Source organism: Strigops habroptila, chromosome 10, assembly GCF_004027225.2.
Source record: "Strigops habroptila isolate Jane chromosome 10, bStrHab1.2.pri, whole genome shotgun sequence".
Taxonomy (NCBI): domain Eukaryota; kingdom Metazoa; phylum Chordata; class Aves; order Psittaciformes; family Psittacidae; genus Strigops; species Strigops habroptila.
The window spans coordinates 18378633-18406227 of record NC_046359.1 but is presented as its reverse complement, the minus strand read 5'-3'; the positions used below and the strand labels follow the sequence as shown (position 1 = coordinate 18406227).

At 41.0% G+C, this 27595-nt stretch overlaps 1 protein-coding gene across 1 annotated transcript; it reads left to right on the top strand.

The window, feature by feature from the left end:
- Positions 1-3601: 3601 nt before the first annotated feature.
- OPN3 (opsin 3) lies at positions 3602-18626 on the top strand. The gene is made up of 4 exons (XM_030499752.1): positions 3602-3953; positions 13780-14099; positions 15212-15463; positions 18329-18626. Exons 1-4 carry the CDS (start codon positions 3602-3604, stop codon positions 18590-18592), a joined length of 1188 nt encoding a protein of 395 aa, XP_030355612.1. The 3' UTR covers positions 18593-18626.
- Positions 18627-27595: the final 8969 nt, after the last annotated feature.

Sequence of the window (27595 nt, the reverse complement as noted above, 5' to 3'; positions counted from 1 at the left end):
AAACAGATAAAGACCATAGTCTTTACACACACTGGGAAAATCAGCTGAGCAACATTTTTGAAACATACAGGGAAGACAACAATTTGGTATTAAACAAAGTTACTAAAAATAGCGCATGCAGTGTCTCTGCATGAAATAGCTAGTTCTTCAGGGGAAGTGGTGTTTTAAGATATGCTACCTAACAAAAGCAATCAAACTTCTTGAGGTTGACACAGAAAGGCAGCACTGAAAAGGGAGGAATAGCTTGGAAAAGGATGGATAGCTTGAAAAGGAAAAGGGAAAAGGGAAGGGATAGCTTGAAGGTGCATTTTTGCTAGTTCCAACAGTAATTCTCCAGGACAATGTTTCCCTTGTGTGCCAAGGTACTCAGTGGTTGGTCAGATACTGCATCTTGGTCAGAGTCCTGGTGTATTTGATACAGTGCTTCCAGCTGAATCCTTGTTCAGCAGTGTTTCCTGTTGATTAATTTTTCCAGTTTGTGTCATCTAAGTTTGTACAACATGAGGCTATATTTCTCATTTCCCAACTGTTATTACACTGGTTTAAGGTTTATAAAAGGTATTAACGTTCATCCTCAGAGTGGAAAAGTTAAGAACAGAAAGCCATGTTTTGTTACCTTGCAACCACCCGTGAAGAAACTTTATGTTATATAGCATAACAAAAATACACAGAAACCCCAAATAAGGAAGAATTGCTTTCAGTACCAGGTGATTCTGTTGTCTTTGATGTTTAAACTGAAAAAGAAAAAAATGTACAGCACAATTTTAAAATGAGATGTGATGACTGAGTGGATTGACATACAAAACCAGACAGGAACTGCATTAGAAGATAAGCTAAGTCTGAAAGGGAAATTCAATATTGAATTAATGAGTAACAGGAAGTCCTTGCATTAGTAAGTCTACAGTAGCATTAACGCAATGAAAAGCATTTTCTTTCCTGTCTCCCTTACTGAAACTGTGGAAAGCATTGGATATGGAACAAGGTAGAGATAATGTTTATTCAGAAGTCAAACCTCCCAACTCTCCTCATCTTAGTGTGTAATTGTATTAGTCTCAATTATTGGAAATTCTCAGGCCAGTGAAAAATTAAGCCTTTTCGGTCTTTATCTCAAGAACTATCATGAAATTCTATGCAAGTTTCAAAATTCTGACCATGTTATTTGACAGCTCGTAACAAATAACCCGAAGCTACTGCAAAAGACAAACAAGCAAAAGGTGACAGATCTTCTTTCCTTCCTCTACTTCCTTTACTCAAGGACAAATTGTCCCCAAGCAAAATAATGGTTCAGAATAGCCCAAAGAAAACACAGTAGCTCTAAAATGGCCTTAGTTCATAGAATCACAGAATCATAGAATCATAGAATGGTTTGGGTTGGAAGGGATCTTAAAGATCATCCAGTTTCATGCCCCCTGCCATGGACAGAGACACCTCCCACTAGACCAGGTTGCTCAAAGCCCTGTCCAACCTGGCCTTGAACACTGCGAGGGATGGGGCAGCCACAGCTTCTCTGGGCAACCAAGTTGTACACATGCCAGGTGTCCTAGAGCTTAGATGTCGTGGTACATGCTGCAGCCAACTTCCAGCTCTAGCACAGATGTTCTTACAGCATCTCATCACCTCCCAGGGTGGCCCAATTGGGTGCCCTCCCTACTGCAAACATTTGTGCTTCAGTGAAACATGTTTGAGCCAAACACTTTTCTAAATTCAGAATATTCTCAGTCTTGCAACTTTTCCACTTAGTCTGCTTTGTGATTTAAAGATCACATCCCAATGTTAACTGGATTATATAGCTAGGATTACAAATTCTGCAAGATCAAGATCTAATCTCAAACTTTGCCGTTAGGCTTGTGTACTTTTTTTTTTCCTTTTTCTTACATATTACATTATCAACAGACATAGATCTATGTTAAAAGCCTTGTTTTAGTGCCAAGTGGTTGGGAACAGATGAAAGGTTTCTTTTGCCCATAAACTCTCCTTACCCTACACAATGCAGCTATATATAGATACAGTGAATAATCGTTTGGCTTTCATCTGCCTTTAAGGCTAAAGAATTGCAAAGAGAACATGTAAGAAAAAAGAATGACTGGAGAAAAATGTAAAAATCCAAATTGAAAAGCTGAAGCCAGGGGTTTTTGGGGAGGCTTCTTTCTGGTTTTGTTTCCGTTTTTTCTTTTTCTTTTTCTTCTTTTCTCTTCTCTGGGACTGCAGTCTGGCTGTCTACCATGCCCTTTGAAATAATAAGTTTTACAAAGTTCAAAACAGGCAGCAAACCACCAGCATCTTCTGATTCCTGAAACAAATGTATTGAGTAAAGCTTTTCTACTCACTATCTGCTTGCCAGGAAAGACAGGAAAGAGCCTGTGACTTGAAAGGCATGCTAGCAGAAGACAGAGAGAGAAATTCTATATAGATATGTGTTTTGAAAGATATCAAACCAACTCAACTGTCTGTGTTTTCAGTCTCAGTTCACAAGGAAACACATCCTCAGTCTAGCCCTTTTAATATCACTATGTGTATAAGAGAAGAAACATAGGTATTGTTTGCCAAGACATATTTCCATGAAAATTCTGTTGCTTCCACAGCTGACATTAATTGTTTGGGGATTTTTCACCTACACTAAGAATAGATCTAAACTGAAAATTTTATTTGGGCCTTTGTGAAGGCTGCCGCACACCAGCACATGTGTAGGTCTGCTAGGAAAGCAAACAAACTGCAGGTCTTCCTGTGAAGAAAACTGATGTTTGATTTGGCAAGGTGTTTTAGGCCTTGCTGAGCAAAAATCACTGTGATATGCTCAGGGACAGGTTGGGTTTGGAGGCAGTATAGCTACCCTAGTGCATCTGGGAGTCAGTACGACACCCTCACTGAAACCTGCTAGGACTGTACACAGGCAGCTTGGCCATTCCTGTGTACTGTTTTCACGCAACACACACCGGAGACAAACATATACAATTAGGTGACTTCATCGCACAAATTTTGGTACCTTACTTGCTCCATGGCTGACAGAAAGGTGTTCACTTGTGCCACAAGTTTGCCTGAGCCATAATGCTGTTGGTTGCTTTAAGGACACAACTACTATTGCCGCCTCTGAGCACTGTGGGGAAGCACCTTAGAAGAAACTATCGCCATAATACGAGTTCTCATCAGCAGGATATCTGGAGAAGTTTAACTATGGGTTCAGCAGTTTCTGCCTCTTCCAGGAGTGGGGCGCAAAGATGATCTGCCCAAATGCAGCTCCCCAGAGGGGAGCGCTGCTGAAGGCAGCAGTGCTGAGCCAAAACACACAGAGAAGATTTTAGGGAAGATGAGGAGACAACCGCATCCAGGCCATGACCAGGCTGCCAACCGCAGCAAGCGAGGGGGAGAGGCGAGGTACTTGTTGAGAAGGAGCCGTGCAGCACCCGTGTATGGCGGCGTAAGACGCTCTCAAGGTTTACGCCGCCGGGCTCCCCACTGGCGGGCAAAGGCGAAGCCACCTGAGGGCGCGCCCTCGGTGGGCGGGAAGGCGGAGGGGGCTCCTCCTCCTGCCCTCACCAGCGGTCTGCCATGGGGCTAGGAGCGGGCGGAGAGGTTTAGCCCCGCTGTGGCCGGGCTACGAGCCATGCAGTCGGAGAACAGCACGGGCACGACGAGCCGCCCGGAACCCGCGGCGGCGGAGCAGGAGGTGCCGGGAGACCGTCCCCTCTTCAGCGCCAGCACTTACGAGCTGCTGGCACTGCTCGTCGCCACCATCGGCATGCTGGGCTTGTGCAACAACTTGCTGGTACTGGTGCTCTACTACAAGTTCAAGCGGCTCCGCACGCCCACCAACCTCTTCCTCGTCAACATCAGCCTCAGCGACCTGCTGGTGTCCGTCTTCGGCGTGAGCCTTACCTTCATGTCCTGCCTGAGGAGCCGCTGGGTGTGGGACGCCGCCGGCTGCGTCTGGGACGGCTTCAGCAACAGCCTCTTCGGTGGGTGCTGGGGTCACGGTCGCCTCCTGTTCCTCCCTCTCCCGTTGGGTCCCTCCTCTCGGCTGTCCGCGCTCTCCTTGCCAGCTTTCCCCGGGGCTCCCGCTCCCGTCCCTCCTCCCGCCTCTCCCCCGCCCTCAAGCAACCGCCGCGTACCTCACAGCCTAGTCTCAGGAGTTTCTTCCCTTCATCATCCCTTCGTCCAGTTCCAGTCAGCGCAGCCCGCCGGCCGCTCCTCGCTGGGAGAGGCGCTCTCCCTCCCGGGCAGAAGGGAGTGTGAAGAGCTGCCGCTGTGGTGGCTGGCAGGGGCCGGGGTTGGGGTCCCTCTGCAGGCGGCCCCGCACGCCGGAGTTCTAGTAAGAAGGTCGGCAGCGCTGAAGAAGATGATCCGGAGCCGACACTGAGTTCATTGGGAGTCTGTTTCGGCCTCCCGCCTATGCTGGTGTGACGGGAAACTTAGGGGAAAAGAGCAGCGTTGTTAAAAGGGGTCTCCGAGTTGACCGAGTGTTGCGCAGACAGCATGGGGTTATATTTTACGTGAGGAAACGCTGCAGTCAGCGGGCGAGGAGCGCTCCCGACTCCGGTGTCAGGGCTAGCAGTGTCCTGCCATGGTGGCACGGCTGGAAACGCGACTGCGCCCCGCAGCAGCTCTGCCCGTCCGCCTCCAACGCTGCCCAGCCTGCGCGGCCGTGCCGCCAATTCCTCTGTCCATATGCGAAGTTCAAGGACTGTCGTAACAGTGTCAGAGGAATGCGGCTTTGTTTTACTGATAAAGGATGCTGCAAAAGAACAGGTTTGTGTTTCTTACGGTGAAAGTGGCTACATCAGTTGCCAAATCTAAACCTCATGTCAGATACTTTTTTTCTGGGAGAGGTGTGTAAGTTAAAGGTGGATCACAGCGTGCCAGTGCAATGTGTATGCACTGAAAATTGGCTCTAGTGAGGCAAATTAAAGTCTTTAGTAAGCTTTGTAGCTTTCCTGCATAATCTTTGTTTCACATGGCACTCTGGTCTGCCTTTGGGTTGCTGGGACAAAGCAAATCAGTCATGATTCCAGTAGACGTAATGGATGGGAACCTGTTTATGTAATGAGTGGGAGCCTAGCTGACAGTTGATTCCCACTCATGGCCAAGAGGCATAACAAGTTAATTCCCACTCATGACTGAGAGACATAACAAAGTACATTTTTTGTCACAGTGTATTCGATAGATTATGTATTTTTATGTTCATCATGACAGTTTGTTGGAAAGAGGCAGGAAAACATAGGTGTGCAGCTGTTCTATGACCTTCATACTTGGCCACACTGGGGCTCCTGGCCAATGCTCTCGGTGTGGACAATAGTGAGATCATGAGAAACTGCATGGCCCCATGAGTAAACAATTATAGATCTGACATAAAGCCAGTTGTTTTCTAAGGGTATAAAAGCTGGACCCTCTTGCAGCCAAATCTGAAGCCTCACCTGCGGATGGATGTACTGCGCAGGAATTTTTCCGTTTACCTGATGCTCCCAGCATTGGCTGCAACGGGGCTTCCCAGCTGGAAGTGTGGGCCTGGATGGCAATTCAGTGGTAATTGGTGATGTATGTATTTCTTCTTAATTTCTGTTCTCTCTATGCAGTAGAGATTTGATGCATTGCTGATTTTCCTCTATATTTTACTTATATATATATGTGTATATATATGATTTGCTTTATTGTACTTATTTACTATATATATAGAGATATATACCCAATTCAGGTTAGTGTGTTTGTTTGCTTTAGTGTGCTTGTTTAATAAACCGTGCGTGTTATACAGCTGGTCTATGGTCGTTTTGTTGGTCATTTTGCTGCAACTGTCAGCAGAACAGTTGCTCTTGGCTAATTTGACTGCTACTGCATAGTGCAGCAAAAATCTTATGGCTTGTATGGCTTGGAAGCTGTGGTGGATGCAGGATGTAGTTACTCACTTGTGCAAGGCTTGGTATTGGATGATTTCTGTGGTGTGCAGCTCTCAGATATTTGCTAGTGTTACCAGGGAAAGCAGATGTTCATGTTCTGAAACTTTTCATTTCAGAAGGTCGCAACAGAACTACAGACTGTGTGTCTAGGAATAAATGGCTGGTTTTTGTGTTCCTTGCAATTGTCCGCTTCTGCATTATGATAATTTTATTACTAGGCAAGCCCATGTAGTAATATCTGCTTGTCTTGTGTTGTACAACTCAGAATTTGCTATTCGTGCTATTGCTGGCTGTTTTTCCTGGGACTTGAAAGTTTTTCATTGAGCCTTTAGAATGTTCAGAGTTTTGCTAGCTACAGTGCAAAACTGATCATTTTTACTACTGAATATATGTCCTTGTACACAAGTAACAATCCCAACTTTCTTTTACTCCTTAGAATCTGAAATCAAGATACAGTTTAGGTACATATGTCTTCATAATAGAGGCCATGAAAAGAGCTTCTCTTTGCTATTACAAAGCCATTCTTTGCACCCCATATACTAGTGTGGAGAAAACAACATGGATCAATTAACTAACTGACAAGTCTTTGATGACGTGGTTGTCTGTTTTAGACCTTAATCCCCATTTAATTTAGTTATACTGAGTTCCAGTATTTATTTTTAATGGGTGGTGTATCCTGGTGGAATATGATAGCTACTTCAATTAAGTGATGTATTTAAATTGTGAGGGTTGCCTTTCCATGGACGTGTGCAGTCAACTGTATGCTGGTCCCACTGAGTCTGCCACCCCCTCCTCATGTAAAAGCTTGTAACTCTTTCCCTCTTCTACTCTTGGTCTGTAGTTGACCAAGCTGCAAGTAGTAGCGATCCGTGTAATCTCTTAATCTGATTCAGTAAAACAACTCATACCTGGGAGGTTTGCTGTCTGTCACTGAGAGCATAAGTTTTTGGGTGTAATTGCTAGAGCAGACACTTGGCAGCTAAACATACCCAAATGTCTTTGTTAAAAGATACAGATATCCTCCTACCTGAAGCAAGTATTTGTGTGTGCAATACAGGCTCAAGGCATAATAATCTTTGTGTGCATCTGCTGGTTTTTCACAAGCAGACAAACAAGATTTTTTAAAATGACAGTGACTGTTGCAGGACTTGATGTGCACAAGAAAAGTTTGTATACTGCCCATCCCCAGGCAATGGATGTCTGCTTTAATGCCTTCTGCACATAGGAATAGGCCCTGAGGGTTCAGAAGTAAGCTAGTCTGATCATATGGAACATACATATGTACTTTTCAAACATAACTCACTTCAGCTACAAGAAATGGCAACTAAACCATCTGCCAGGAGCGTTCTTCTAACGCTTTCTGATATGTTTTATTAGGCAAAAGAAGAAAAGAGTGGTAAAACTGGTTAGTAACAGGAATGATCTTGAGGAACAGGAGCAAAAATCACATCTCTGAGGCAGTGTCTGGACAGAAGATTGCATAGTAAGGGTGTACTTTGGGGTAGGCTTTCTATTATTAAACTTTCATTGTTCGTGATTGAAAGGCTAGTGCTACTGAAGTGTGATTAGAGACACTTGTATTTCCTAACCGTAAGCTGTTCTTGTAAGGGTAAATAAACACTGCCAGCTTTTAATGTCAAGTTAATTGAAAGTATTATGACCCTTCTGGACAAGTCACTATTGGTATATGGTGGCTAGATCTTGATGAGATAACAAGTAAATGTTGAGATCCAGGTGTATACTCCTATCCAGTAATGTGAACTGGAGCACGGGAAATTTTGTAAGCAGTTTTACTTTCCTGAGAAAAGCTGCAGAGTGTACAGCTGAGGCCATGCTATTTACTTGCTTCAAGTCAAGCTGATTTCCTCCCTACTTCTTCTTTCTCTCTCTCACACACACACACATATTATACTGACATAAGGACTAATTGCTAGAGACTTTCCTGTGGACCTGGCTTCAGTTACAACCTATTTTAAAACAAAGCAAACACGTTTATCTGTGTATCATTTTTAGCTACGTCATCTAAGGATTTTCTCTGCATACTGAAGGAATGAGGCCCTGTGCCACTCTCTTGCATTAGCAATGTATGTTATATGCACAGATTTAATCTCACTAAAAGCGTTTTATACAGTCACTCAGCAGACGGTTTTAGGATCTTGTGTTACAGACAGCTGGAGACTCAGGTAGCGTGCTTTCAGCTTTAGCAATTTTTTTTTTAAGTCAGTTAATCACCTGCAGGATTGAATATAAAAGAGGTGATTAATTCCTCTGTAGTTTTATAGGAGAGGTGTATATAAAACATACAAGTCTATTATGCCTAGGAGAAGTGATTTTCATCCACCTAGATTTGCCTGCAGGTGCTCTACTTTGTTGAAACTTTAGAAGTGATACATAGCTGTTGCCTAAAACATATCATACACCTAATTGCTGAATTTAAATAGACTGGTTATATATTTTGTAATACAAAACTGCAGACTGAAGTAGCACCTTGTCTTGGACAAGAAGTTGCTTCAGCTAAATTGCTGCTGTCTAGCTTTTCAAATGCTAATGAAGCAAGGAGGGATTTCAGAAGAGAGGCTTTCCCCTCTGATTAGTATGCAAAATAGTAATTCAGCACTTGGATATAGGTCAAGGATAAATTGATATAGAAAGTATGTCCTTTGACAGAAGTCATGGTCTGTCTCAGAGTTGAATCTCTTTTGCTACATTATGCCATAGCATAATTTCTTCTTCTCTTCCTGGAGAGAAGACTCTGGGGAGAACTTATTGCAGCCTTTCAGTACTTAAAAGGGGCCTGTAATAAAGATAGGAAGAGACTTTTTAGCAGTGCTTGTTGCAATAGGATGAGGGGTGATGGTTTTAAACTAAAAGAGGAGAGATTCAGGCTGGGTGTAAGAAAAAAATTCTTCACAATGAGGGTGGTAAAACACTGGCACAGGTTGCCCACAGAGGTGGATGTGCCATCCCTGGAGACATTCAAGGCCAGGCTGGATGTGGTTCTGGGCAACCTGGTCTCGTTGGGGATGTCCCTGCTCTTCATGAGGTGAGGGAGGGGAGTTGGACTAGATGACCTTTGAAGGCCCCTTCCAACCCAAACTGTTCTATGATTCTAAAAACCCAGGGTGCAGAAGGAATAATTATCACATAAGAGACATAATCAAATTTACACCAAATGTAGTGTTTCAATAGGAAAACAAATAAAAAATGGCAAAAATTAAAATCTTCTTTCAAAAAAACCTAAACAGTGAGAAATGGTCTGTCATTCCTCCCTGATTCTGAGTGGCTGGCTGCAGCAACAGAGGAAGAGTTGTAATATAGAAATTGCACACCACAGGCTTAAACAAGAACACACTTATCTTCTGCTACATTTGACCTATGCAGCTTAGATGGGAATTACCCCATTCATGCTAGGGTAGTTTCCCAGACTTAAATCGGAGCCAAAACTAGCATCTGTAGTTCCTAAACAGAAAATGTGTTTATGCTTATAATCAGTACTTACAGATAGGAGTATTCTCTGAGATGAAAATCTGTAGATCAGACAAGTACTACCTGCAAACACTGAGCAGTCAAGTCTTTCAGAGACAGTCAGGAAGACTGATTTACTAGTAGAGTAAATCAACCCTAAGAATCTTGGGCCTTAGTCTTGAATCAGAATACATATATCTTGAGTATCTCAAGAAGCTTTAAGCATGACGAAATCTGTTTCAGGTAAAAACTAAAAATGAAATGCATTTTCATAAAAATGAAAAACGAAATGAAATGCATGTTTTTGCTAAGAGTCAAAGTAATCAATTCCCGTATTTGCCTCTTCCTCGCTTGAAGAATAGTGCAGGTTCTCGTTTCAGGGCTAATATCCAAACAATAACCATAATGGCTTTCTGTAGCAGATTTTTTTTTTTTTTAATCCGCACATATTTCATCGTATTAAAATATGCAACTCAGAATGAAATCTAAATCGTTTCTAGAAAAGCTGCTTGGGGGCTTGGAGGAAATAAATTTCAGTGTTTTCCTCTGCACTAGGCCACAAAAACTGACTTGTACATGGAAAACAGAGCCATCTACATGCATAAATCATATATGAGGTAGCTGGAATCAGTGCAAGAACATACATGATGTAAATATGTAATATGTAATATTTTTTTAATATCTTTGCTGCCATGAGTGTTATTAGTTTGTATTATTACATGTGGAGGCGGCAGGCATATTCCAGCTCTAGCCACTTAGAGTCCCTTGGGCGTCTTCTGCTTTTATGGCTTTGCAGCTTCATAATGGAATTTGTTGCCACAAAGTGTGCACACAGAATAGCTGAAATTCCCAGTAGTTGTGAAACTCAAATCGCATCTAAAGTTTCCAGTCATTGTTACAGATCATTCAAAGATATTAAAGTCAGTTCATACTTTAATGGTCTACCTCACATAACTAGAATAACCTCATCAATAACCTGTCCTGCTTCTTTCTCAAAGTTTTTGTTAGACATATCAAATGTGTGTTGGTTGCATGTTGATGCAGAATGGAAAAGATGCATAGCGGGGAGGAATTTCAGATTTTTTCTGTTCTAGTCTTGTTCTTCTCTGTATGGAAGTCATATTGAAAAACCAAGAACCTCCCCCATCCCCCAGCTCAAAACTGGACCTTATGGTTCACTGACTTATAGTGGAACATAAGCTCCTAAGTAATTTTGAGAGTTTTGGAGATTCTACTTATTGAGGGGTTTTGAGGTTTTTTTTTTGGTACTTTAGATTTAGGAATAAAAGAAATAGTTGGAATTTCTACAAGCTGGAAAACTCTTGCCAAGAATTACACTCATTATTTCTATCAAAAGCAAGAGTTTGTGGTGTAACTGAGAGTTGTGCAGCTGCTTGTATTTTGAGGGCTTAAAAAACTTGTGGTAGTATTTGAAACCTTGAAACCCTAGGTTTAACCTTCAAATTACACAGAGTTTACAGTAAAATCAAATCATACAGTCCACTAATGAAGATTCATAGAATCATAAAATACCAGGTTGGAAGGGACCCCAGGGGTCATCTGTTGCAACCTTTCTTGGCAAAAGCACAGTCTAGACAAGATAACCCAGAACCCTGTCCCACTGAATCTAAAGTTTCCAATGTGGGGGAGTCCACCACTTCCCTTGGGAGATTATTCCAATGGCTGATTGTTCTTATTGTGAAAAATTTTCCTCTAGTGTCCAGTTGGCATGTCCCCAGGAGTAATCTGTGCCCATTACCCCTTGTCTTTTCTGTGTGACTCCTTGTATAAAGGGAGTCTTTGTAGCCACCCTTTTAAATACTGGAACATGGTGATAAGTTCTCCCCTGAGCGTTCTTTCCTCAAGGCTGAACAAAACCTTTTCTCTCGGCCTTTCTCACATGTCTTCCCAGTCCTTTCATCATCTCTGTGGCCTTCCTGTGGACCCTTTCCAGCCTGTCCACATCTTTTTTTTGCATAGCGGGAACCAAAACTGAACACAGTATTCCAGGTGTGGCCTGACAAGCATTGAGTAGAGTGAGCTTTATCTCTGCTGGTAATGCCCTTATTGATGTAACCCAGCATCCTCTTGGCTTTCTTTGCCACAGCTTTCTCTTATTGAGCCTATTGTCCACCAGGATCCCCAGGTCCCTTTCCACACAGCTGCTCCCCAGCTGGGCAGATGCCTGTGCTGCACTCCTGGCTTATCTTTTCCCAGACCTTACAATTATCCTGTTGAACTTCATATGGGTCTAGTTAGCCCACTCTTCCGATCTTTCGAGGTCTCCTCGCAGGGTGGCCTTCCCCACTCAGTTTGATATTATCAGCAAACTTCAGGGTACACTTGATCCCATCACCCAGGTCACTCATGAACAGCATTGCTCCCCATATCGATCCCTGGGGGACCCCACTAGTGGCAGGTTTCCAGTTTGAAAAAGAGCTATTAACCACTACCTGGTTAATAGGTTAACCCTGGGTGCAGCCAGTTCCCCACCCACCACACAGGCCACTTGCCTAGACCATAATACATCAGTTTCTCTAGGAGGAGGCAGGGGGAGACTACCAAAAGTCTTAGAGAAATCCAGGTAGACAATGCCCAGCGCTCGCCTCACATCAACCGAACAGGTTGTAGAGGTTGGTCAGGTTTGTCAAGCTCGTTTTGCCCCTGGTGAGTCCATGTTGGCATTTCCCAGTTATGTGCTTCATAACTGGGAAATTAGGAGGATTCACGCCATAACCTTCCCAGGGACTGAAGTAAGACTGATGAGCCTGTAATTTCCTGGATTCTCCTTTAAGCCCTTCTTGTAGATGGAGGTGACATTTGCCTTCTTCCAGTCTTCTGGGTTGTCCCCAAGTCTCCATGACTTCTCAAAGATTATGGAGAGAGACCTCACAACAACATCAGCTACCTCTCTTAAAACCCTCATGTGGAGAGTGTCAGGGCCCATCTACTTATAGGTGTCAGGCTCCTGTGATAGTTCACTTACTACCTCTCATGGTGGATCTGTGTTTGCATCAACCTGGATTTTTTGTTCTCAGAGCCTGGGATTAATATCAAGCCCAGGAAAAAAGTAATATTTCCATATGTAATATGGAAACAGTTCTAAAATATTCCTATGCAGTAATGGGTGTTTTAAGTCATAAGAGTTACTCTCTGGGATTTCTATGTTAAAAAGATGGACAGTCAAATTTTCAATCCTAAGTTTTCTGCATTCTGTGGGAGTCTAGTAGTATGAAAATAAAAGTGCATGAAATACTCTTTTTTTTTTTTTTTTTTTTGGTAACATTAAAGGAGGGGAAAGCAAGAAAAAAAACCCAAACCAAACCCTGTGCAATCTTGGATATGCCTCTGAGTTAAATAGCTTCAGAAATGCTGATGACACTACTCAGAAGTTGTTCCTCTGGCTATTTCTGTTCCAGTCAGCAATGTCTGAATGCTGAGAGATGCTGCCTGTAGTTCAATTCTGCTCATTCAGTAAAAGCAGTTTATTGGTAGTGTGTGGATAAGGTAATGCTGAGAGCTGAAAATAATCTGTGATTTCTGGCATAACACGTTAGTAAGTGTGCAGTGGGGTTGAAAAGAAAGAGAGTGCACAAATAATTGAAAATAATGCTGATATTTTTGTGGTATCAGCAAGATAGGAAAGGACACTCCAAATAACCCAGTGTCTTCCAAATGGGACTCTTTCAGCAACATAAACAGCAACATTCCTGGTAGTTCTTTGGAATGCGAAGACTGCCAGGAAACCATGAAAGAAGTTGGAATTCTCATAGTCATTTTGTTCACATTAAAGGTGTACATCTATACTTTCAGTTGTTGAAGGCTTTCTTCGGCTTGAGTCTCAACTCTGAATTCCCTAGGTTTCTAACAGATTTTGTTATTGCTGATTCTCATTTTTATATGGCAGCTAAACCTCAAAAAGAAAAAAAACGCAACCAAAAACAAAACCAAAAAACCCCCAAATACCCCAACCTTAAAACAACTCCCCCCAAAAAACCCCACCCCAAAACAAGCAAACAAAAACACCCCAAAACCAATCAACCCAACGACAACAACAGCAAACCCCTCAACAACTGCTAACAGAAAAGTCTCAATGCGAGCATGATTTCTCACTTAATGAAGTAATATTTAGGAAGAAATATTGGTTTGCTCTATTTTTTTTTTTTTTCCTTGTCCTACTTCTTGGCTATTGTATGTCATGGGTCACATGTCAGCACCCTTCTCTGAGGAGTTTTGAAGTTAGTGATACTGTTTGAGTTAGTAGTGAGTGATTGGGTGTCACCCACAAAGCTTATTGGTGTAAGATTCCTAATATGAGCCAGCTAATTTTGAGTTAACCTGCTAGCAAAGGAAGCATTTGTCAAGAGGACTTCAGTCCAATTTGCAATGTTTGTGAATAATTTAATTATTTTCTTTATTTTTCTTACAGGAATTGTTTCAATTATGACTCTCACTGTTCTTGCCTATGAACGCTACATGCGAGTAGTCCATGCAAAAGTGATTGACTTCTCTTGGTCTTGGCGGGCTATCACGTACATCTGGCTCTACTCATTAGCCTGGACTGGAGCACCTCTTTTGGGCTGGAACAGATACACACTGGAAATCCATGGATTAGGTTGCTCAGTGGACTGGAAGTCAAAAGATCCCAATGATACCTCCTTTGTGATCCTTTTTTTCCTTGGCTGTCTAGTAGCACCTGTTGGGATCATAGCCTATTGCTATGGCCATATTGTTTATGCAATAAGAATGGTAAGTTAATTCAAAAAAGAGTTCTCTTAATGTAACATTTTTAGTGAAAAATGCTGTATATTAAGCTTGGATCAGAGCCTAAATTCACGCTCTTCCTTTCTATTCCAACTTTTGAATGTTTAATATTCATCCATGTCAGGGACCACTAGAAAGGATGAAGGGTTGGAGGAGAACCAACCTAGAGTTACCAAGATCTATTTGTTCTCTAGTTTTATGGAGAGGCAGTTTACAGAACAGCTCACACTCACTAATCCACATAAGGATTTTTTTTTTTTTTTGCCTTGAAAAAGGGCAAAAATAAAACTGCAGTTTTCCTGATTAAAGAACACTCTCCTCCTCCCCACTCCCGAGAAGATAACCCTGTAAAACTCTTCCAAGTGGATATTAAGCCCTGTTAAAACAGTTTTCCATGTTAAGGCAACTCATTTTAATTCAGTCCAGATCCTTTGTGTCAGAAAGTGTTAATGTTTTGTATTCTGTGAGTAATTAGTCTGGATCCATTCAAGTTTGTGGTCAACAGTATTGAAACAATTGATAATTGTTATAGAGAATGCTCACATACTTGTCCCATCTTTTCTTCACTTTATGACTCACTCAGATAGCACTGGGAACCTAATACTCTACTGTAAATAAAGATTTCATAATTTCAGGGTAACAAACTAAGTAGCAGAGCAGTACAGAGAAATCTGTTTACGAAATTTTCTTCTCTTTAAAGATTGCTGATGATGCAAATCTACAGGATTGTCTAACTAGTCAGACAAAGAATCACTAAATGTAAACTGAACTTGCTTATGCCAGTGGATGAGGGCAAGTTAGTTTTCTAAAATACTTATAATTGCAGCATGTTTTGCTATATCACTTGATTTGTTGTTTTCCAAAAGATATGCTATCCTGGTTTTCCTCAAATTGTATTTTTACACCTAATATACACAGTAGAAGTCTGGTATGCATGGCATAAACTTCCAGAAGAATTGTAGTTCACAAGCTAAGGTGTGCAGTGTCTCTGCCTAAAATTGAATTAGTAAATTAGTTATAAATAAATGTAGAACTAATAATTTTTCAATAAAATATAGAGTTATTGTACTTCACTATTTTCTCTTTTTCTCCTGCAGCTTCGCTGTGTGGAAGATTTCCAGACTGTTCAAGTGATCAAACTTCTAAAATATGAAAAGAAGGTGGCTAAAATGTGTTTCTTAATGATCTCCACATTCCTTATTTGTTGGATGCCCTATGCAGTGGTTTCCCTCCTGGTAACATATGGCTATAGCAACCTTGTAACTCCAACAGTAGCCATCATCCCATCTTTCTTTGCCAAGTCAAGCACTGCTTACAATCCAGTCATCTATATCTTCATGAGTAGAAAGGTAGGTGCACTAAAGTAAATCAGATCTAAACTCTGCAACTAGTTATTCAAATAAGAAAATCTTTAATCCGTAAATCTTACTTTTTTTTTTAATTTTTTTTTTTTTTTTTTTAATTTGAACAGCTAGAATAAATGGTGAAGATCTAACATAATTAAATTCCCTGATGGTGCTTAAAGTACTTACTTATCAGAAACTGCTTTTAGATGTCTGGATTCACACATGAGAACACACATGAAAGGGAAGGAGTGTCAAAATTTAAGTGTCTGGTTTTGACAGTTTACCTATGAAAAGGATTACACCTAGAAAACCGCATCTAAATCACTCCCTTATCACAACAGACCTCCATCAGAGAAAATTCAGAATATCCAGGTTTTCTAGGAAAGAAAAAACCTGCCTCTGACTTCTCTGTTATGGAAACACAAGGATTGAACAACTCTGCATGGTATTTCAAATATTACACCAGTAACATTTTGCAGAGCTACATTGTATTCATAACCAGAATCTCACGTGGATGACAGTGAAATGTTTTTTGGGGACAAATTATGTACTGTTAAGAAGACATACTTTTCCGTGAGAAACAAGTTTTTATTTTTGTCTGCTTTTGTATTCTTCATTATGAACAGTAGACTGCTGATATAATGGTTGTAATAGCTCATTTCAGTGCTTTACAGAGCAAAGAGACAATGGAAGTATTTGGAGTTACCAGGGGCGTGTCAAATATATGGAAACTAGAGAACTACACATCTTTCTCTAAATCATCAGTACTATAAAGATAACCGCTGAATGTTCGTGAATTTATTTAGACATTAAAATAGCTTGACTGTAACCCAGAAAACTAACTGGAAGTGTAACATGCACATCATAAACTTCTGAAACCAAAATTGTATAGAGTTAAATATATCTGTATTTTAATAGAATCACTTGAGAAAGGGTATAAACCCATCAATGATTGCTAGAAGGATTTCCCTGGGGTTTCATTACCTCTTGGCTCATTATACAGATGGAACTTTCTGTGATTCCTTACCTGGTTTGCAATTGCCATGCAGCAGCCTGAGCCAGCCAGCAGCTGTGGGGACAAGGCAGCCAAGTCAGTGGGTCTGATCTGCCAAGTCAGTGGGTCTGATCCGCCAAGTGGGCAGCCAGGCAAAGGGCTGTAGGGCAGCTCAGGCCAGGACTGAGGTCAAAGGTGAGCTTAAATGCTGTTTCTAAGTGAAGGCAGGAAGCCTCTAACGTGGTGTCTTGCAACTTCCCCCCCTGCCAGCCTATTTCACAGCAGGCTGATGCAAGGTTACACAGCTGCACGGTATCAGAGCTGACCTGGATATTGGGAGCTAATAACAATTGTGTTCAAAAAGAGTATTTTTCAACAGAAGGATTCTTTTTAGTACAGTGGCACTGACTCTGTACCTAGATGTCAGACTGAGTAATTTACCTGAAAAAGATTGTGTAGGTTCTGATATTCAGAAGCGAATCAAACTGGGACCAGGCAAATGCCAGTGAAGTCATAGCCAGGATAAGAACAAATCGGCTGAACACGCTTATTGGAGACACATTGTGAAGTGCTTCTCACCTCTAATTCCAGATTAAGACCAAAATGATAATATTTTCACTTATCTTCTGGGTTATTTTGCCTTCAAAAGGAATCCTAAAACCAGTTCTTCTCTAGAATATCCTCCCTCTATTTGACATGTTCTAACATGCTTGTGCCTTCTCACTTCTGTGCTACTCTGAGGTATGACATCATCTCCAAAATCTTCAGGGCCTCCACATGACCATTCTCTTGCACCAGATTGTCTTTCTCTATCATCTTGTAACTTGCTAGGTCCCCTTCCCAAATGGACCTATTGCCTCACCTGTGTCAGAATAGCATTAATTTCCTATAAGAAAATCTTGTTCCAAACTGGCATGTCGGAGGGCTTCTTGCATAATAGCTGGAAAAACAAATAGCCATGCAGGATAATACAGAATAATCTTTAACACAGCTAATAGAAGACTGTTAAGAAAGATGTCCTCCCTTTTCCGAGAAAAGGTTGATTGTTTCTTTCTAAGCCCCCTTTGTTGTTCTGTGGGGTTTTTTTCTTGCAAAACCAGAGAATTTCCCCAAAGGATCATATTTAAACTTTAGATGTGTGCAGACGTGGAACTACTGAGTGAGTGTATCCTTTAACCCCCATACCTGAATGCTTTGCTTTGTGAAGAGGTGACCATAATTGGAGCATTTAAAACAGTGCTACCACTGGAATTATCATTCTTTGTCCTGATATGAGCTTTCAATGAATACTTTGCATTAATTTAGTCTCAAGGTGGAACAGACTTCCTGTATCATAAGTGGTTTCTAGTTAGCTGAAAGACTTCTGTTCCCTCCATATCCAAAGGGAACACTTTAGTTCTGTGTTACCAGCCATTGCAATTTCATTTTATGTCTGTGTCCTTCAATGCTTTTGTTAAAATTCCAGACCCTGGAATTAAAAGGAAGAAAACACTTTGTGTCTCCTTCTTCCCCTTGTTTCTTCCCTCTGCATCCTCCTGTGAAGTGTTTATGAGAATATTCTTCCCCTGCTAGATCAAATGTGTGATCTTTGAATACAGGAACAATACCTATAGCACTAGGAGCTACATGGAGCCTAGACCCCATGTTCTTTGCAGATCTTGCTGCTGGTAAAATATTAAATTGCATTTCAGTGCTCCCTACTGGTTAGGTGATCCTAAAGGTACTCACTAAAAACCCACCATGTTTGTTACAGAAATCTGCATGTTGAGTCATTTACTGTACTGCTGTCTTCAGTAGATCATATGTGATAATGAACGCTTAGGAAGTGAATACTTAGGAAGTTGTAACTTCATTCTGATTATTCTCTCTTGCAGTTTCGACGATGCCTTTTGCAACTCCTGTGCTTTCGCTTGATGAGATTCCAGAGGACCGTAAAAGAGACACCAGTGACAGGGAATAACAAACCAATACGGCCAATAGTTATGTCTCAGAAAGCAGGAGACAGGCCAAAGAAGAAAGTGACTTTCAGCTCTTCCTCTATAATTTTTATAATCACCAGTGATGAAACTCTGCAAATAGATGACAACAGTAAACACAATGAGACAAAAGTAAATGTCATTCAAGTAAAGCCACTATAGAGATGAGTTAAAGAGATGTGAGAATGAGATGGACTTCAGCCAGTAGACTGTTTAGGCTGGAGACCAGTTTTAGTGGCAACGCCTGTGGACTACCAAAGGAAAACACATTCTTAAGCTGTGAAATACTGAAGGGATTCTGCATCTAAAGCTCTGCAGGCAGTTCAGTTTTGATCACAGTGCTGAAATCTCTGCATCTGTGCCAAAATTGCTGATGGATGTCTTTACTATTCATTTTTTTAAAGCATATTGTAGGACTTCCATTCAGGAGATCTTGGTCAGGCTGGAGGAATGCACTGACAGAAATGTTACAAAGTTCAGCAGGGGTAAGTGCAAAGTCCCGTGCTTGGGAGGGAAAAATGATCCTGTAGTACAGCAGGCCAGGCCCTGGATGCCTGGGATGCAGCTCTGTGGAAAAGGATGTGGAGTCCTGTTACTTGATGAGTAGGACATGAGCCTGCAGTGTGCCCTCGTAGCAAGGAAGGGCAGCAGCACCTCAGGCTGTACTGACAGGATTGGAGCTGGTAGTCTGAAGTGATTATGTCCTTGATTCAATCTTCAGTAGACCATATCTAGATACTGCATTGACTTTTGGGACCCCAAAACAAGACAGACATCTGTAAACTGGGGTGAGTTCTGTGGAGACCCCAAGATTGTCAGGGGTTGTAGTACTTGGCTTGTGAGGAGAGGCTAGGCGTGCTGCACTTGACCAGCCTGGAAATGAAGCATCTTCAAAGGAACCTAATATTAGCCTTCCAATAGGGATGGGGAGGTTTTCAAGAAGATGGAGCCAGGTTCTTCAGGGCATTTTGTAGCGGTAGGATCACAGACAGTGAGCATGAACTGAAACGAGAGATTCAGATGGGTTATAAGGAAAAGGTTTTTCACCTGAGGACAGCCAAGCAATGGAACAAGTCAGACTAGAGGCTTCCCAAGGTTTCTTTAGTATGGAATTATAAGGGTGGAAGGAGGAACGTTTGAGGTTGGCTACAGTTCAGTTGGTCTGAATTGGTGCTTTGCAGTGTAGGGGCTGAGAAAAGTCATGTCATCAATGACTGGGGTTATGGTTAAACCAGAAGCCCCCAGAAAGCTGTCCCTCTGCACTCGGCAAGCCATTCTCTTGGTGCTACCTGGTAGGACCCCGAGCTACATAGTGAAGAAAATAATGCAAATCAAAGCATCAATGAGAAAAGGTCATTGAAAAGGGAGACTTGGATTTTTATTTTTTTGTGTTATTATATGTGCTTTATGCATCTTTATCTTGCATCCATTTATTCTGTACATGAACAGAATAGGACCAGGAACATCATCCTGTATTAATCTTGAACCTGCTCTGGTGAAAGTAACTGTTAGGCAAAAGTTACCTTGCTGTTCTCTAGCTGTAGTTGTAATGTGAGTAATGAGAGATCTAGTTGTAATGTGAGTAATGTTTTTCTTGCAGTTCAGTGAACAGAACAGAGAGATTTTTACCCCTTTTTTACCTTTTAAAATATTGCTGGTACAAAATGGTGACAGGATTCTGCCCCAGACATGGCTTCCTGTCAGCACTGGGTAAGTTAGAGAACTAATTTTTCATTACGGCAGTTGGTTCTCTACCACATCCATTGCACCAGTGTAATTTCTCTGCCTCAATCTGCTAAACAGGCAGTGTGGATCTGCAATATGCAGCTTTTCCACCTCTTTGAAAACGGTAAGAAAAGTAAGAAATTACTTGTTTCCTCTGCGGACAAATCTTCTGAGAGTTTTAAAGGGAATGTGCTAAAATGCTGTTGGCACTGTAGCTGTTCGTCCTGCAGTCAAGAATAAAGCTTAAAAAATAAATAGAAAAAATCAGGGTCTAAACATAGAAGCTTTCATCTAGTGTTCCTGGGGAGTGGGGAGTGACTTCAGCTCAGAACAAGTGACTGACTTTGTGCTTGTATCTCTGTTTTTGAAGAGGTAAATTCCTTATATGTGCACCCCTCCAGAGCTTTAGCACTGGTAAACAGGCTCTGAGTCATGTTTAAAAGTGCATCTGGAGTCCACTTTGGTTTCTGGATTGAATCACATAATCTGAGAGAAAACAGATAGTGATATACTTGTCTTTGTTTCTTTCATATTTGTTATTTTTAATTTATGTATTTTTTAAAAAATATGTAATTTTAAATACACAGATAAGTTGTCTTACCATGTCAAAGATCTGCCCTTACTGAAGCATCTTCATTGCAATGTCAAGAACTATGTTTTCAGCCTGTGATCACTACATCTATGCACATTTGTATTTACAAATGGAGAAAGATGTACATCAGCATTCCATGTAATGATTCCATCCTTTTAACATAAAGTTTGGTATTTTAGTGTTTTCTGTATATTGAGTCTTCAGTGAGTGATTAAATGTACCTTATTTATATTAATGTGTTGTTGGTGAAATACTTTTTCCCCCACCAAGAAGGAGATGGTTTGTGTTCATTACTTGTTAGATACAGCTTGAAGGGTGGCCTTAGGCCCTGAAATAACAATACCATTTCAGTAGTCCAGCTGACCTTTGTGAAGAACAGGGAACAAGTATAGAGTCTGTAAACAGAAACTACTCACTGTTCAGATTTATGAAGGTAAAATCTGAGTGATTAACAACAGTATATGATTTTTAATAATTGATGTACAATTATTAAAATACATAGCACGCTAAAAGTTATGTAACAATATATGAAAACTAAACACTGAAAATTGATGTAAAATTGTTATCTTGGCTACTTTGCAGAACTTGGTGGCCTTAAATGATAAACCTTATGAAACGTTTGAGGTAACTTGGTATAGCCTGTAAAGCTTCACTAGCTTTGTAAATGTACCCATGTGAAGTTAGCGTGCTGCAGCCCTATTTGCTCATCTTTTAAGCTTAACTGTTTTTTGTGGGTGGCTGATATGCAAAATTCACACCCTGCTACAGAATTTAAGCATTGTAACAGTCAGTCTTCTAATATCACCAGGTTACTTACAGATTTTTTTAAAATATTTTTTAAAAATTTCAAGTCTGTCTTTGGTCTATTCTGGGGATGTCACAACTGGCTAGTTTAGCAAGGACTCATGTGGGACCTTTCTCTCCCAGTACAGCGAATGGAAGAGGAAGATGGTTAGCATTAACATTTGGACCATTAGCTGTTCCTAAACTAACAGAAATGCAGACTAAGAAAGAGAAGGAGAAAGTGCAAAGGGCAAAAGGATACACTATATATGAAGATTTTAAATAAACTAGTCGGTAAGAACTTTCATGAACCTGTCATCAAAGGGAAGTGGCAGGTGTGGTGAGTACCATGACAGCCTCAGAGCCAATTAATTTCTCTTAATGATGTTTCATTGATTTTGTGCATTACTGGAAAAATACATATGATGATTTAGCTAGGATGCTATTTGTAACTTGCAAATGCAGGAACCTTGGTTAACTTGCTGCCCAGCAGCTGCTGTTCCAGGACTCTGTTGTGAGGCATTTCCACATCCCTTTCATGCTGGGGAAGGATCCCTTCTCACCCTGTGTTATGAGGCAGTCATGAATCTTGAAGCTGTGTCCACCGACCTGCCAGTGTAGATTGCTGCTGCCCTGGGTCCCATGGAGGCAAGGAACTGTGGGATGTGTGGTGCAGATCTGCTCCACAGCCTTGTGACCTTCCTCCTTTTTCAGCTCTCAGAAGCAGCTAGATTTATGCTCAATGTATCTGACTTCATACGTAACAGTCAAGTCTTAAACTGCTTATACATTATCTTTTATCACAATGATTACATCAGTCAGCAGATCAGTATTCACAAGCATTATCCTTTGAGCTCCTGTCTTTGTGTAATAGTGGTCTCCTGCTGCTATTTCCTGCTAGAATACTGCAACAGCTAAGTGAAATGGATATTTGAGCACTATATTGTGCTAAGCCATCTAGAAAGAACAGCCTTTAGGACTACATTTATCCTTGGCTTATAGAAACAACCTTCAGCTCCAGAATGGAATTTCACTGAATAATATTCAGAGGTAAGAGATGAGAAAAATCTGACTATGATGGTAGAAGGTTTCACAATCTCGTATTTGACCCACATATAAACATCACAGGTTTAAAATATCTCGTCAGGTATTTCTTTTGTCAGTCTATTTCACCACAGTTAAAGAACCTTATTTTTTGTCTATCACAAAGGAAAAGAGGAGGAGGGGGGTGAGGCTGGAACAGTCCCAGAGGGTGGGGATGCCACTTCCTGCTGCTGTTAAAGGTTGGCAGTAGGTGTCCCTTTTGAATTGGACTGGTACTTGCACATGCTCAAGTCCCTCCCTCGGTGGCATGAAAATCAGGAGGGAGAAGAGCACAGCTGATCTCCCTTTCTTCTGCAGTGTGCAAGCGGTGCAGCCTCGTCCCCACTTGTCTGACACCCAAGGTCGCTTTGCCTGCTGCTCTGACCTGGCTCTGCATTTTATTCATCCAGCGCAAGCTGAACATTATGAATGACTTTTTCTTTCTCTCTCCTTACCAGATTAGTATTGAAGAATTACTTGTAACGCATTAAATCTGAAGAGGAAATTAAATTGATTTTCAGCACAAATTAGAATGTAGGTTATTAGCAACAGACTTGGCGTTAAATGCTGCCTGGAACTGGCTCTGCCTCTCGTTTGTTGCATTTTCAAACAGTGTTTGCGCTCCCTCTTGTGGCTTGCTCACACCGGTGCCTGCTGATAGGAGAACGAGCCTCCTAAAAACCTGTTTTCATTACACATTTCCCCTGCATATGGAAAGAATCACTGTTTCATGTCTATTATATTTTGTTTATATTGCATATGCTTCTGTCTTTGAAAAGTTATGTGAAATAGATACCTGTAAGTAATAGGAAATCTGGCCTGTCACAGTGATAATTTGAGGAGTTTATGTCTCTGCACGTTCTGGAGAATGCAGCCAGATAGGAGGCTGGTTATATAGATTGTGTAGGCATGGTGCTGGAGCAGCATATTAAAATGCTTCTAAATCAATTTTTTGCCTTGCTGAAACTTTGTCCAAGTGAAGGTAAAATTCGTTCTGTTACTTGTCAAGGCAGCTTGAGGTCTGCTCTGAGGGAGAATAAAGTGTATGCATACTGGTTAGCCATGCTAGTTTTCACCAGTCTATCTTTATGGACAGATGATTGAGACTGAGGCCAGGATATAGCGTAGAATTATTAAACCTTACTTAATAGGCCTACTGGCACTTCTTCTTTATTTATATTAAGTTTCCAGATGTAGCTAAAATGGGATTTTGTTTCCATGATGGATGGATCTGAGAGAGCAATGAGAAAATTCTCTTATCTTCACCTATCCCATCGTCTTCATGGTTTAGTGAATTGACTTGCATTAATACACCCTCGATATACTGTGTCTTTCACTTTGGTTTGCTGTGCTGGTGTGAGGTGTGTATTGAGTAGATAGCATGGGCCATGGCTGATACCTTGAACAGTGTCTGTGCACATTCCATCTGAAATTAGTCTTTTGTAACGCTCAGATAAAAGCCTGCAGATGGAGGCACTTACACAATTGGGCGGTATTTTCTTTCCTTATGCCAAATACATCTTTATTCTGGCACTCTTTCAGTAACATGTCTGCCAGTTGGGTCCAAGGAGAGCTTAAAGCATGCCTGATGGGCTGTTGAACATGAATTCTGATTATCCTCCTGGAGGTAAAATACAGAAGAGGATTTTTGTCCACTTCTGAACTCTCATCACTGAGCTTAAAACATCTTCTGGGTAGAGAGTATTAGTACAGCACCTACGTGCATCACACAATACCAGTCTACACCTCCATTTCACATGATGGCTTCTATCAATCATGACTCAGGGCTTTGTAGAGATGGTTGCAAAATAAGTGTTTTCGTTGAACCCATTAGAAAACAATGAAACTTTACAAATCACAGGACTATGTATGGTTTTCAGTTGCCTGAAAGCTTTTAAATGAGGGAATATTAGGACCGGGGCGGGGGGGGGGAAGGGGGGGGGGGGGTGGGAAGGTGTGGGTATAGGAAGACATTCTTTTATTTTCAAAAATACCAGAACAATGCCTTCTAGTGTGAGGCAATGATGGTAGACATATGACTAGTACACATGATGTTTAAGAGTATAAACCATGTCTAGAGATGCTCAGTAAATAAATAGGTCAAGTAACATGGCTATTTACAGCTACACAAAATAGTCCAATTCATAAATATGAGATGTATTTAAAATTTTAAGTGGAAGCTTAGCTATAGCTGTCTCTCTCCTGCCCTGAAGCTACTTCTCTTAAAGTTAACAGCATGTCTGGTTTCCAGAGAATTGCCATCAAATGTACTGACAGTGGGGGGGAGCATTTGTTTTGATAACTGTATTGAAATAGCTTATTGGTACCTATTGCTGCAATAATGTGTGATAGAATAATAATCATATTTACTTTGAGTTTTCTCTATTTCATACATCCAGGTCAGGGTATTGTTGTAAAAGACACTGAGCTTTTAAAATCAATTTGGGGGATCACATGCTGCCAATGTCCAAGGTGAAATGAGGCATCAGTGATTAGAAATAAGACGTGCTGCTGTGTGATGTGGACAGAATGTTTTCCGGAACAGTACATCCCAAGCCTTACCTTTTGAGCATCATCTCCTAATAACTGGTCCTTGAAAAACTACAAAGAGGCATATAAATGCATCTTTCTCAGAAAGATAATCAGCAACAGAAATTATGTCTAAAATGTCAAATATAGAAAATTTGCTAACCACGTCTTTCTTTATCTAGGCATTTATTCTTCTTTGAAATGGAATTTTTAGACTAACAAAGCATTGCTTTTTCTGAGTGAAGGCCCTTCCATTTTTTTCTGGTTTTCAACCAGTTATAACATTCTTTCACCAAGATTGTGTTTCTTTCTAACAGAAAGGCTCAAATGTGTGGATTTTGGTGAGTAAAGAGGAAAGCATAACACACTTGAGATTTCTACCTTATTGCAAGGAGGTTTGTGAAGTTACCATTAACTTGGCAGTGGGGAAAAGGACTGAATTACTATCTACAGAAATTGTAAAGTGAGACAGCATTGGCATGTACTTTAAATCTAATATATCCAATCATTTATTTTGCACATAATACACAGTTATATCTAAACTTAAGAGATTCGTTGGTCCTAAGGATATGCCAGCTTCCATTTGAAACAGCTTGGGATGTGCAAGTTACACAGTGAGACAAATAAGGTGTGTCACCCTGCAGAGGGAGCCGTTGGGTTATCAAGCCAACCATGACTACTGTATCTTTGTTGCTGGAGTTTCACTTTTTTGTGTGTTCATTTGTTGCATGGTTGGTTTGGGGGGTTTTGTTTCTTTGGTTTGGTTGGTTTGAGGGCTTTTTTGTATGTGGTTTGGTTGTGTTTTGTTGTTTTTTAATAGTGAGCTTGCATGAATGCTTACAGTTTTAGTTTCCTTCAGGCTTTGCTACATTTTGCAGAAGCTCATCTCTTAAACCATTTGTCCTTCCTAGAGGTGACAATTACATGCTTAGTGCTCTCTCTACTAATGAAATAAGATAGGAAAAGAGGTCCATCCTGTTCCAGAGTACCAAGGACAATGCTTAATTTGTATATAATGCAGCAGATCTCATAAGGGTACAAACTGTCCAAGCGTCATAGAGTGCTCTGTGCAGATGGGAGCAGCATTCTGCTGTGACTGAGGAAAGGAGAATTGAGTTAGTTTCATAGGAAAGAAGCCTTACCACCGGGGACAGTCTAATGTAACATGCACAGAGAAGAGGTGGTCTTTACTTATCAGAATTTTATTTGTTGTTGTTTTTTCTAGTTTTAATTATACTGTACTCCTTCATTGCTAGACTCCCCCCAAACCAGAAAGCTGCTCTCCTTTGCCAGTCTCTGAGGTAACTCTGGCATTGCCTCAGATGTTGGCAGTAGACACATGCTGGATTGTAATTATGTCAGACTGAGAGTTCCTCTTGGGAAGCTAATGCTGTTCCATTTGCATTATATGTGGACTCAACTGGAGGACATAGACCTACTCTAAGAGATTTTTAATTGCAGAGAGCTTCAAGATATCTTCCATGCTACAGTGTCATACTCCTTGTATGTCAATGTCCTAACTCTTACTCTCTAGTATTCCCTCTTCACTTAAAGGTATTTATTTTGCTTTCTTCATGAATAAATGTGCCACCAAATTAGGAACTCCACTCGTTTCATAACAGTAAAAGTCTGAAAAATGTAACAAATAATTTTCACCAGACTGTGTCAGATCATTTCCTACTGTCTGTGGCACTTTTCTCTTGATTTCGGAGCCTATAAGCAGAGACATATCAGTGATCTGCAGGACTTTCCTGCATTATGACAGGCTCATAGCATCTTTCTTGGTGCCAATATGAGTCCAAGGAGAGCTCCTGTTCTTTCACAGGTCCAAACATTAATTGCTTTAGTCAACTGTAAATCTGTGTTGCCTAGAAATAGTTTTCCTATGTTTTCTGGCTTGTCCTTGTGTCTTTATATCCTTTCTGAAATAGGCCTCCATTGGCTCTGCTATACCCTGGTTTAGATAATAATGGATACTTATCTCCTCACAGAAATTTTCCATTCTGAAGAGAGAGGAGCATGCTTTAATTTTAAGACCCACTAGTTTTTCCCTAGTAGATTTTCAGTCCAAAGTTCTCAAATGTGGCTAAATTTTTGTCAAATCATGATGAGACGTACTAACTTGTAACACCTTTCCCAGTGACACTTCCCCAAATCTAACTCGCTTAAAATTAACAGCAAGAATTGTTAATATTTTCTCAAGCTGAAGAATATACATCAAAGGTCTCAAAACTATGTTGGTGGATGAGAAAAGACCAGCGGGATGGGGAGGCCAGGAAGCAATATCACTGCTGCAAACCATTCTCCCTATTCCTTTCCCAGCCAGTGAAGTGCATGCTTCTCCTGCTTCCTTTTCTACACTGGGTAACCCTCTGTCCCAGGCAAAATTCATAATTCATAAAGTCAGGGTAAACTTTTTTCCGCATCCCTAACAGATTCAATTCAGTACATGC